The sequence below is a fragment of the Plectropomus leopardus genome, chromosome 23 (genome assembly GCF_008729295.1).
Source record: "Plectropomus leopardus isolate mb chromosome 23, YSFRI_Pleo_2.0, whole genome shotgun sequence".
In the NCBI taxonomy this organism is placed as follows: domain Eukaryota; kingdom Metazoa; phylum Chordata; class Actinopteri; order Perciformes; family Serranidae; genus Plectropomus; species Plectropomus leopardus.
Window position 1 is genome coordinate 13,955,615 of NC_056485.1, and position 13,771 is coordinate 13,969,385.

General features: G+C 37.7%; 1 protein-coding gene across 1 annotated transcript in view; it reads right to left on the bottom strand.

Moving 5' to 3' along the window:
* Positions 1-9,785: 9,785 nt before the first annotated feature.
* tnfsf10l (TNF superfamily member 10, like) overlaps positions 9,786-13,771 on the bottom strand; it is a 66,936-nt gene continuing 62,950 nt past the window's right edge. Inside the window, exon 7 of the mRNA XM_042512437.1 lies at positions 9,786-13,754. Coding sequence (XP_042368371.1) covers positions 13,569-13,754 — 186 coding nt within the window. The 3' untranslated portion in view covers positions 9,786-13,568. The remainder of the gene's footprint in view (positions 13,755-13,771) is intronic.

Sequence of the window (13,771 nt, forward strand, 5' to 3'; positions counted from 1 at the left end):
CACAATAAAGAATTAGGTATATAATTCAAACCCAACAGTGCCTTAAAATACAAACACATCCATTAACTCCTGTAGTGCTGAGTCAAGATGTAAATTCCTATGATGAGCTATCAGGATCAGAAAAAGGTTTATTGCCAAGTAGTTTCCACTTAAAGAATTGTTTGTGTTTTTGGTGCATAAATTAAATACACATATAAAGATATTATAGATTAGATAAATAAGGCAAAGAACTGCAACACTCGAGAACTTAAATATAAATAGATTTTTTTAGTACTATTACATAAAAAATATGTTAAATATAGTAGTTTCAGAATAGAATTAGCTATACAGTTGTGCAGGATTTGAAAAATAATTAGTCAGTGGGATGTGCAACATAATAACTGCAAGACCTTGACAGAGCAACAGTCACTTTTTCCAATAGTAAAAATCTCATTTATGTATACAGCATGAGTAAAAATAACTTAAGATGCAATCATTCACATGTACACACATCTTCCTCATCTTCCACACACACACACACACACACTTCTCTTGTTCCAGTTTATGTTTAATTCGTGTGACGTTATCATGGATGTATCTACACGCTGCCTGTGCAGCGGAGGACACGCACACGTGCACATACTCTGCTTAAATTACACACATTCTTATCTCCTCTGCAGGATAATAAAACTGAACCTTCTTTACGTACACTGTCCCTTTGTTCACCAAATCACGAGGAAAAACCACTTTTTCAGCGTGTTTGTGAGCCCTCTGTATTACTCTCTCAGTTACTTCATCCTGGTATTAATTGTGTTTTGTGGACATGAAAACAAGCCTGTCTCTGCTTGTTTATTTGATAAGTTGCAGTAGTTCTTGTATCTTTTTTATGTGGCTTTGACTTTATCCGAGAGTTGCGTAGATTGCATGGATCTGGTTTATGATAATACCCATTTCAACATCAGCAAGACATTAAGTTAAGCCAGAGCTAATGTTAACTGTATGTCAATCTGCATGTACCAAGTCATCATAAGTCCTTTCTTAACCCCGGCCTTTGGTGTGGATCCACATGTGATTCTTTATTTATTGAAAAATAAAAGCCTGGGTGGGTCATATGAACTGATGATCGATTGGCTACAGGCGTAAGTGTAAGATGTGAAGGGCTTTATATCTTTAACTGCTATTTTGTGTGCATCCAATGAAAAACACATTTCACAGAGAAAAAAATCTGCTGTGTTACAGTTTAGGTTGTATTTTTTTAAGCCTGTATGCCATTGCAAAATAGTTTTATAAACTTATCATTTTAAAATGTTATCCTTACCATTGAATCAATTATGTTTCTGGGTTTTACATTGTGTGTCCCCTTCTTATTAACACAATATGTGACAAATGCTTTGAGAGAATTTTTTCAAATTTGGCGCAAACATCCACTTGGATTTATCAATCAACAGATTAGATTTTGATGGTTAATGGTTATTGTGACCTTGCTATCTCATTCATGATATCACAGGAACGCCATAAGAGTTTTTAAAAATGTGGCACAAACGTTCTCTTGGACTTAACAACCAACTGATTAGAGTTTGGTGGTAAGAAGTCAAAGGTAAAGGTCACTGTGACCTGAGTCCATTAGATTCTCTATAACTCTTAACTCTCACAAATGCCTTGAAAGAATTTTGGCACAAATGTCCACTTGGATCTCAACAATGAAGTGATCAGAGTTTGATTGTTAATTGGTCACTGTGACCTTGCCAATCTCATCCTCATGAACATGATTTCTCAGGAACAAAATTTAAGGGATTAAATTCACATTTTTACTAGCATGATTTTGATTTTTACATGTTAACGAACATTGTTTTTTTTTGCCCCCTCTGTAGAGCTCCTCGACGTCATTGAAGTCGATCAGAGGGCATCGAATGCAACTGCTGCATCTTAGATAGGAGGTAGGTGGATATTTTGTGTTGTTGTATACATAACATAACCAACTTACAGATGCTTTGCGATTCATTCACACCCACGCACACCCAGAGCGACACGCCTAAGAACACACTGACATTGTTAAGACCACTGACGTGTTTTTGGCTTCGGTCCAGAGAAACACAGCTGCTGGTTCTGTCTCTGACACAGTACAGAATCTGATCCACAGACACTTAAGTTCTGAGTTTGACAGGGAGATGTCGAAGCAGTTTTGGCCCCCAAACCTACTCTCCATCTCTGCTCCCTCCTATTGTTCTGCTTTTAGTCTTTATGATGTTAAACTTTTAGTAAAGATTGAATTTTTTTTAGCAAAGGGATGATTTTTATTAAACATATCAGACACTTTAAGCTTGTCTGTTTCTGGTTTGAATTAGGAGAAATATCACATTCTCTTAATTAAAAGATGAGCTGATAAGCAATAAATGCACCCATGATGCATGCACACTCTGCTGTTACAGTTTTACCTGTTCAGGTACGACTGGTGGCTAATGTTGGCCAGTGTTATTGCCTGACTCATTGTGCAGTCTTTTTTTCTTGTGCTATTGGGACATTGCAGTCAGCGGTGGAAGAAGTATTAAAATCATTATCTCAGAAGCAGTAGTAATACCACAGTGTAAAATACTTTGTTATACGTAAAAGTCCTACATTTAAAAGGTTACGTAAAACTACAAAAGACTTAGCATCATATCATCATATCATATACTCAAAAGTGCTAAAAGTAAAAGCAGTCATCAAGCAAAAAAAAACCAAACTGCATTATGATTAATGCATTAGTGTGTAAAGTCAGCATCAAGAAAGCATCAGAAAATGTTGCAGCTGGGGAAGGTGGAGCTAATTTCAGCACCTTTATAAACTGCTGGGTTGTTTGCATTGGGTGATTTGAGGGGGGATGCATCCCCCTTGATAGCGAAACAACAAAAATGCATCCACCTTGTTGACCTGCCGTCCTTCTACATCCTCTAAGTCCATTATTGATACAGTCCTTATTATATATTTTATATTATTTTATCTCTCATTTACTCTTCTCTGTACTTTTTACCTTCACTTACATGATTCATAATCAACTGTCTTATTATCTTATTGTCCCTTTTGCTTTTGTGTTGCATCTTTATTATGAAGTACTTTGAGCTGCATCTCTTGCATGAAAAGTGCTCTATAAACCGAGTGTATTATAATTATTATAAAGCAGGATTGAAACTGTAGTAACAATACTCGAAACATGTCTGTTCAAATTTAAAAACGATAACAAAAACAAACAAAAAATAAACTCTTCCAGTTTTTTTTAAACAAAACTGCTGAACACTGAAAAATATCCCAATAACATTACTCTTATTTCTAAACACTAAAGACACTCTCCTTTATCCATTAATATTCCAGAATTTGCTGCATGTTGAAAACTCACAAACATGCAAAACAAATTTTTATCTTTACAAAAAAAAGTGACAGTGAACATGCATAGTACCAGTGACATATCAACTGAAGCCAAGCCATTTATCTATAACCAAACAGTCCTCAATTTATAAATAATTTAATGTATTAATTTATTAAAAGGTGTCTCTTGCTTTGTTAGTATAATGCCAAAGTAAGACATGCAGTGACTATGTTTTAAGCTTGTAAATAAATGGAGTTAGAAGCAGAGAAAACAGCAGAGGGCTCAAAGGTTTGAGACCTATTTGTAGGGGATATTTATGATGTTACTTTGTATAATAATGATGAACTACCCTCTGAACTGAATGGCAGCGATAGAATAAAGCCAAGTCTGAAATTCACAACACATTTCATAGAAATTGTTTGTTTCCCAAGTCACTACAAAACAATGAAACACGTGGATAAAGTGTTCTAACATTTTCTGTTTTTGTTCCTCTTCATTGGTCTCCATGGAGAGGCACACTATTTGTAATATAAAACTTTCCTTTATTTATTTCACTCCTGCATTCACATTACACAGAATTAAAATGAAAAAAAATCCTGCCAAAGCCGAATTATAGCTGCAGTCGATTTGAGCTCAGTTTGCACAAGAGCAGTATTATCATGAGACCTCCATCTTTACAAAATTATCGTTGGCAATTTGCGCTGGAATTTTTACTTGACAAATTACAGACATGGTAGATTCACATGGGGTCAAACGTACTGACAGTTTCTGCATTTTTCACAAATTAGTGGATTTCCCCAGAAACCAAATTTCCTGCAAGACACAGACCAAAGGTGTGCTCCAGTTCTGGATTAACCTTTCAACTAGGCCAATTGATTAAAAACACATTTGTTATTTAAATGGCTTGGGGGACTACTTGTCGGTACAGTAACACACATGTTAGCGTATGATTATGGTGCCAAACTTTAAGTTGAGAGAGCGCCTGTAGTCAATCACAGCTGCTGCCTGGACTGTTTTGGAAAGTTGGTCCCAAAATAATTTATTTCGAAGGTCCCATGTTGTAAAAAGTCTGATTTCCATTTCTTTTTAATATAAAGCAGGTATAGGTGCTATATAAATACTATGAGAGTATCAAAAGGGTCAGTCCACAGAGAAATACACACCGTATCCGTATTTCATATTCAGAAACTGCTCTTGTGACCCTTTGAGGCATTTTTTTACCCATGTTTTTATAATAAAATAATATATTAATCTGTATGAATACGGCAAGTTTTCAAGCTTAAACACACAGTGCTTACCAGATAAGAAAGTTTTACAGTATAAAAGATCTCAGAAACCCATGTAGCCCCTCCTCTGCCCCCTTATGACATAACCAAAATTAAGTACATTAACACCGTTAAAACCCAAATGATACAATAACACTGTATATAACTCAAACCTAACTCAAAGCTCAAAATACAATAAATATGTTAGTAAAATGTGGATAACAGAATTAAGTTCATATTAGCAGATAAAAAATTAAGAGCAAAAAAAATATAATAATAACTGGAAAAAATGTCAAGGAAACGATTCTGAGAATTGAAATCTGAGCATTCAGTTGCTTGTTGAAATCTTTGAAACAGCTGAGAAACTGTCAGCAGCCGAAATTAAATTAAGCAGTAAAACTGCAGCAAACAAGGTATGGATGTTGATGTCTGAGTGGTTTAAAATTGCATTTGTGACATGTGTTACTACTCATTGTGTACTCCATGTGAGTTATTGTCTAAGTTCTTGCCCCCTTTTTGAGTATGTTTATGCTTTAGGCTTTGATTTAACTTTAAGATTAGATTCCCAAGTATGTTTTCACAAAGCCAATTATGTTTTTCTCTTTTATTCTGAAATAAAATGTTCTGGAGGGCTTGAGGTCTGGATTGCATTTTCCGTCCTTCGGTGGTCGAACTTTATAAGTTAGCCAAATGTGATTACGCTGACAAAAACTTTGTTTTTCATTTAGTCACACTCTTTAAAAACTGGCAACAGGAACACATTAAAGTGTGAGTAAGTGTTGGTAATCTGGTCCTGATGAGTTAATATGGTGATCCATATCAATGCTAGCAGCATGATGTCACAGCGCTTTTGTCACGGTCCAAGCGTTGAACGCACCACTAACAGTTGGGGGGTGGATTTATCTCTTTTCTTGCTAGTCATTTTTGCTATTTAGCAACAATAAATTTTATAAGCTGCACATGTTTTTGGAGCATATGTGGAGGCAGAAGAAATGTAATTTTCCAGTTGCACCTGGAGGACCTGTTGATCTGCTTTTATAGCAAAAAAAATAGTAAATGGGCAAAGCTGAACAACCAAAAAGGAACAGTAATTGAATTATAAATACAATATCAGAGTGAGATCTTTTTATCCTTTGCTAAGAAATGTAACAATGCACCAGAAAAAGCCGAGACAGTTGAAGGATGTTAGTTGGCAAACATAAATATAAACACCGAAGGTTTAAAATGTATTAAAAAATTGGTTGGATTCTGGAGATGGATTCTGTTTTTGTCTTAAAAGATACACACAATTTACTTTGGTGAGAAACAATAAATGTGAACATAACTTTGTTAATAAAGAAAATCCACAGGGTACGTTTGACAGTTGAATTATTACAGACAAACGTTGGTAGATAAATCTCTGAGCTACATTTTTACCACCAGTAACCAACAGTGGTTGATTGGTGTTTTTTTTTCCCCAGCCTCTCCAAAGCTGAAGCAAAAGAAAGTATTGTTGTTGGACAACCAGTCTGTCAAACTCAAACTGGGATTTTGATGAATTTCCCTTGGAAATATATAATTATGTTCAGCAAGCCGCACTATTATTCAAAATATAAACACAGCAGGGTTCTTGGATTGGACTCTAAACAGCACAGAGCTGGAAACTGCTCTCAGTGCTGATTTATGTACGATTCACAGTAAGTGCTCAGTATCTTTTTCCAGCTCTAATGGAGAACAAATGATGAACAATGTGTGCAACTCGTGGCCTGGCGATTTTTAAGGTAACACAACTGTAGAAATGGAAAACCACCTTTGTGCCGAGCCGCACACAAGACGTAATGACACAAAGAATATTTTACATAAATGTGAAAAACGGGCATTATTTATTAAGACAAACAGAAGTTTAGCAGTATGGGCTGTGACATTGGATTCACAGCAGACCACTAACTGTTAGTTTCAAATATCACTGCACACACATACACACACTTCCTTGCTCACATATATACAATGACACTCCTATAGGCTCTTTTGTCCAGCTGGTCTGATTTTAATTAGCTGTTTTCCTCTCTATCATGCATGTTTCAGTGCACTGCTTACATGAATTAAAATCAAATTTGTTCCCCTTGGTTGCAATTTCTTTGGGCCGCGCAGTGGTTAGCAAAAAGAAAGGTCCTGGATTTGGATCTGAATGGAAATTTTGGTGCTTGTTTGAATTTTCCTCCTGTTTCTTTATGAGTTTTCATGGAAATTGGAGACTTCAGTGCAGTTTGTTAACTCTGACCTCCAGCACACTGAATCTGAAATAAAACAGTCTTTAATTTGAGGGTGTTTACATCCACATCGGTTGAACACTGTTAGAATTGCAGCCATATTTTTTCACAGTCTCTGAATGTTCAGGGACTGGAAGTAATTGGAGAAGTTAATATAAACTTAGATTAAGTTATTTTAGTAAGTATTTTGTTCGTAAATCCTGTCAGTGACTCTGAGGTCTATGACCACTTAGGTGATACATTGCATTGTTGCAAGCGTCTCTCTCACTTGTTTCAGTGGTTTTCTGCCTTCAATCTGGTCTTCCGCAAGTAAATAACTGAGGTTAGATGGTCAGTCGAGATATTCCAGATTGGTCGTAAAAACTCCTATACGGTTCACCAAATATGGATGTGTTAAAGGAGCAGTGTGTAGGATTTACTCATATCTAACGTTAACTCGTTAGAGATCCTTTAGTGTTCATAATCCAGGAGGTTTTCATCAGGCGCCGAATTATCCGCAGAGGTCTCTTCCTCTCCAAAACAAACGCACCTCGCGATTTAACCCTTTAGACCCTGGATTGACATTAGTTTTGTTGCGCTGGGTTCAGACGCCTTTCAGAAGCATTTAAACATCCGGAATCTGTGACATTTCTACTGAAAACATGGGAAAAAGGCAATGAGCAACTTTGCAAGAAAATTGGGGGGAAAAAAAGAAAAACAAATCGTAAAAGGTAACATGAAGGTTACTTGAATATTAGCTGTTGGGAGATTATTCATTATTATAGACAAAATAGGGAAATTTCTGAAAAACTACATTCATAACTCTGATATATACATATATAAAATGATTTTGTTTATTTTTAGCGCTTTTTAATGGTCATTTCGTTAATAGTTTTCATTTTTTTAGGTGATTTTCTTGTAACTTTAATTGCTTGTTAGTTTTAGCCAGAGTAGAGAGTCAAAACAATAAAAACTCTGTTTTAGTGCAACACTTTATATTTTAATTGCTGAATTTGCTTGATGATGAACTGTGTTTTTTGCAGCTTTTGATTTACACATCTCCAATTATTTCGATGATTTGGGATGACATGGCCACATACTTAATGTGTTAAAGAGCAAACAGAGCATGGCACTAAAACAGCATGTGTGCCTGTAGCTTATTTATTTACTATCGAACAGAAAACGACATTTTGTGACAGTTCTGCGGGAAGCTCACTCTGCAGGGTGCTCCAGATGACAAACATTTAAAATCCAAAAATTTAATTAACGAAGCAGCTGGAGTCATGAGACGTTAACAAAATGATCTTTGGTCTCAATTCCAGCAGAACTGCCAATTATTTGCAACAGTGGGATACTTTATGGATCTCTGGAGGCATTTTCTTCACGTCTAGGCCAACTGCTGCACAAGGAGGTCAAAGGTCAGGAGTCGGCTGCAGACCAGGAACTGTGGGGTTCTTTCACTGTCTTCAGCAGGGCGTATGCGTCCTTTATGAGCATGAACTTGGGGAAATTGAAGTCTAGTTTAAAATAACATTTAGATCAGTTTGTTCCCTAACGTTTTGGCACATTACCACTTTAAATTAAAGCAGCGTCTGCTTGCAACTGTATTCACAGGTGTATCCAATATTTTACAAAACACAAAGCAAAGAAGAGGGAAGAAGAGGATATCCCCGGAAACAAACACTAATTTATCTAGTATATCTTTGTTTTTTCTATTTCCTTTCCCATTTGTTATTTTGTAATCCCTCAGATTCCTCTTGTGACCAATTTGAGGTGTCCTGACATCCAGTTTAGGAACAACTAGATTATAGATTATATACATCCAATGTTCGTAAAGTGTTGTAAAAGCTACACGACTGTGAAATTCATAACCATATATTTAAAAAAAAGTCATCAAAATGACTTCAAAATAAATTTTTTTTACGACTTAGATGTGTAAAAACAGCCCATTCGCAAGGAGAAAATGTTGTCATTGTACGTTTCTGCAAAACATGAATATGTTACGTTTGTTTCATATATATCATCAGTGTTTTGAAAGTGACATTATTATGATTACTTCTGTATGAGCTGACTTTGTCATCATCGAGTGAGGGGTATTGTGAATGGCATGACACCTAAGTGAGATGGATGCCGAGCCTCAGACCACTGCAGACCGACAAACAACAAAAACAGGTGTTTTTTAAGCAAGAAATAAGCATGATCTCCAGCTGTGATCTTGCCACCAAAACTGGGTGTTGTTTAGTGAGACATCAGTGGCATTTCCAGTCGTGACTGTGGCACCAAAACCAGGTGTTTTCAATCAGAACATCTGCAACAGTGATTGTACCACTAAAACCATGTTTTTAGTGAGACATAGGTGACATATGCCGCTGGAATTGTCCACCAAACCCGGATATTGTTTTGCGAGACGTTGCTGGCATTTCCAGCTGTGGCTGTGTCACAAAACAGAGATTTTTTTTTATCAAGACATTGGTAACATTTCCAGCTGTGATTTTACCACCAAAAACTGGGACATTTGCAGCATTTCCAGGCATGATTTTGGCACCCAAACCATCTGTTGGTTAGCAAGAGATGGCAGTATGCCCAGCTGTGATTGTGCGACTGAAACAGATTTTTTAACAAGACATTGGTGGTCTTTCCAGTCCTGATTTTGGCACAAAACCACGTGTTGTTTAGTGAGTTAGCAGTGGCGTTTTCAGCTGAGATCGTGCCACAAAAACCACATTTTTTGTGAGACTTAGCATTTCCACTTGCAATTGTGGTTCCAAAAACTAAGTATTTTAAGCCAAAACAGGATCTATTCCTCACCATAACCAAGTGTTTTTTTGTGCCTTGACATAACCACAAGTTAACCATAAGTGTTGAAATATACAGATCAGATGGTCAAAAACCGTGCTTACAACCGTATGTTGTTCTCTTTGCTCACTACATCACTACACTGCAATACTGTAAATCTCGACATACACAGAGAAAGTTCAAATATTTGTTTATTTTCTTTGCAACAATGTGCTACACATGTTCACAGCTACAAAACTGTCCAGTACAAACACTCCTCAGACACATTCAATTCAAAAATTTTCCCAGCTGGCCCGGGGATTTACTGTAGGCTGTTGTGATATGAGTGTGTGCGTTGCATTATCATCGTGGCTGGAGCTGCTTCAGTGGTCTGTTTGTGTTGGTCGGAGTGCAAGAAAGAGAAGGCCACATGATTGTTGAAGTTCACCCTGGATAACAAACTGGCTAAGGCTCAAGTTTACAGAGGGAGGGCGAGTTCGGTATGTGTGATGTGATGGAGTGCTGGTGGGCTGAGAAACCGAAACGTGACCAGGTGCATGCCACCCAGCAAAAAAGCAGCTAAAACAGCAATCAAACACAAAATGAAATTTGCCCTCAATTTTTACGCTTTGCACGGAAAAATAACCAGGATGTGTTGTTGTGTTTTCATAGCTTCGCTAACAAACCTCAAAGCATTACGTGGCCTTGCATAGAGTATATACACAGGTGTGTGTGAACCACAGTGTGAGAAGGATGGGCTTAGCCTGGATGTCACCTTATAAATGTGTGTGTCAGTTTATAAATCCTCTCCTCTCAGGGAAAACAAATGAAGGAACACAAACAAAGACAAGTGTATATGTTAGTTTGACCTCATTTTATGAATTGTCAATGTGAACCGAGCCCTTTGAAAAAACACAAGTGCACACAAACACTCCCTGCATGCTTGCCGACTGATCTCTGACAGCTACCAGATGGCACAGGGAGGCTAGACAGTGTGGATAAATGAGTGTGTGTATTTGTGTCTTTACCCTGGACGTGACACTGGATGATGTGTGTGTCTGCAGAGCACGGACTGGCCTGTGGATATGGTGTGAGGTGATGTGTGTATCTCCTTTATAGTGCAAAGATGTGCGTGCCAGAGAAGAAGGCGTGCAGGGGTTAAGTCTGCGCTGGTCGGTGCATGGTTTATGTCTGTGAATATCCGCTCTTGATGCTTTAAAAACTTTCGTGTGTGTCTGTGTTTTGTTACTTAATCTGTTGTGCGTCATTCTTAAAGTAACCTTTTTCTGTGCTCGCTTGAGGAACTTGATGAACGGGACTTTGCATCATGTATGTGTTTCCGGCGCAAAAATGTTTGCTTGTGTGTGTATCAGTGTGTCCAGTTGACTGGCAGCCACATTGGAGGGACTCATCTGTTGTGTCTGAAAGTACAAGATGTGCACATATTTAGCAAAAAGTTTTATCTGGCTAACAGGTGGCTAGCGGTTGAATATTAAAGGAATCGTTCAACATTTTGGGAAACAATGCTTCTATGCTGTCATGCAAAGAGCAAAAGGAGGATGTTTACACCAAATGGTTTAGCGTAGCTTAACTTAACAAGACTAGCTGTTGTTTTTTTCTTTGGCACCAGTTTAGCACTCATCCTCATCTAATTCTTGGCAAGAAAGAGAATAAGTATCTTTTCCAAAATGTCAAGCTATTTTTTGTTAGTTAATGGAATACTTCACTCACAAAATGATGATTTGTATATCAGTTATTCACCCCATGTAACGCTGACTCCATGACAAAGACCTTTTTTTTACTGCATGCTTTCACAGTAAAAGAAGAATCCAAAATGGGGGAAATTTTCTGAGTAAAAGGGGCCTGCAAAACTATCATCCAAACATCCATTTTCAAACTCTCACACCACTCATGCAATATAATCCAAGGTTCGTTTATCTAGTTGTATGCTCAGTACTTCCCAAACACGTGCATTTTTGTTCCAACTGTATTTTCTAAAACACTTCAAACATACAAACAATAAGTCTGGCAGGCACATGTCTGAACTCTGCTCCGGCGAACTTCTTTTCCGTGTGTGAGACTGTTTATGCAGAAATGTTTTAATAAGATTTTTAGTGAAAATGCATCTGTTTGGGAAGTACTAAGATCATGACTGCATAGGTTAGAATTAGATTATTATGCACGATTACTGTGCAAAATTGTAAACTGCTGTTTTGATATAATGTTTCCAATTGTTAAATTTGAACCCCTATTACAAAAAAACAATCAACAATTTTCTACATTTCTGGATTCTTTGTGCACCAGAGGCATGCGAGAAAAACAAAGATTTTGTCACAAACTCAACGTAACACAGGGAAAGTAATTCATGACCAATTATTAATTTATCAACACAGCAAGTTTGCTCCAATTTCATGTCATTCTCTTTTATTGTCCAGATTTTATTTGTGTGTGTGTGTGTGTGTCTGTGTGTGTGTGCCATCAATTCTCCAGTGGACCAACTTTTATTTTCTGGGTTGTGATAAAACTCTGAAACAACTGGTATCAGTGATTTGCAGGACAAATAATGTCTTAATCAAAATGCTGCACAATTTGGTGCAAAAGTGAAAACTGTTTTAGATATCAAAGTCTTTAAACAACTTGTTAGTGAGTATATGTGTGTGACGCAGGTTGAAACGTGAGAAAACTGTGTTTTATGCAACTTAGACCTTTTTCTTTTGATTTGAAAACCACCAACACTGTGCTCTGCAAGTGTTTTTAGTGTTTTAGTCTGCACGTGTGTGCCTTCGCGTTCCCATGCGTGTTTTCTGGTTGATTGCATAACCATTATCCTTAAATTAAATCTGAATGCAGCTTCACAGGGTTGACAAGAAAGACAAGATATTAAGTTCTTTACGAGACAAAAGATTGCGAGGGAAAGTGAAACAGAGAAGAGAGATCAACAACACAGACAGGTCGGGCTGCATACCACTGTCAGCCCCTTTCGCTCTCTTTCCTTTTATCTTCTGCTGAGCTCACTCTTATTGGCATTTACAAAAGTTTGCCTCGTCCTCCTCCTTGCTTTCATTTCTGCTTTGTTCATAAGGCGTTCTATAATGCTTCTCACAGTCTTATTGCTGTGTCCAGTACAAAGAAACAATCTCCTCTAAAAATGTCTTTGCATAAAATCCATAGTTCTAGTACTGTAGAGAGGCCTCAGTAAAATCCAAGTGGTTTTAAGTCCAGTCACGGTAAAAAATACATATGAATTACTTTAAAAATTACCACAGTTCATTGTCTACATCTCACTCTCAGCCATTCATATGTACAGTACTCTCATGGCACGCTGTAAAAAAGTTATATTCCACAATTTTTTTGCTTTGGTTTGATTATTTGACTTTCTTCTGCTACCGCTCCACAGTCCTTCCTCACATCTTGGATGCAGAGGATTTATCATTTGTACATTCTTCGGTCTTGAATCCAAATCTGAGGGGTCCAATTGCTTCCCGCAAAAAGGCTGCTGGCATGCGAGATATACTAAGATTCATGTTATTTTGGGGTACAGGCACCAGGGTGGCCTAATTATGTGGGCGATTCTCATCTGACAGGAAGGTTTTAAATGTTTTTCTGTGGTTTACTTCTCTTTTTGACATCCAAAAGGCGATTTCTTCCCCCGAAAGTCAGCAGAAAATTGATATCCTCGCATTTATTTTCGCGTGATTGCACATGTATCTTTGTATATCTTGCCCTCGACAGTTAGGTTTCGCCTAACGGAGAGTGAGGGAGTGAAATCCGCTCTTTTCTCTTTCACTCAAGCGAAGCCTTCAATCTTTTCCATCCTTCAGTGTATCCAAGCAAACTTTGAGGATCCAGGCCCACATCCCACAACTCTGCCTAAATGACACTTTTTCCAATAAACGGATATTCCAAAGGCCCCTAACTCATTGTCTCCAGCCCACCAATTTATTCATCTGTTCCTTTTTTTTCTTCCATATTTTACTCTCAGAGGTCCAGGCGAAAGGCGCCGAAGTAGCTGGAGGAATCGTCCGCGTTGACCATCGTCGGGGACGACACGGACACAAAGAGCTCGTCGCCAGCCCTCAGCTCAAACAGTCCTCCCTGGTAGACAGAGTGGAGGGCGTACTCGGCGTCTGGAGCCCAGCACTTTGTTCCCACCCCCTTCAGGAGCTGGACACAAGTGAAAA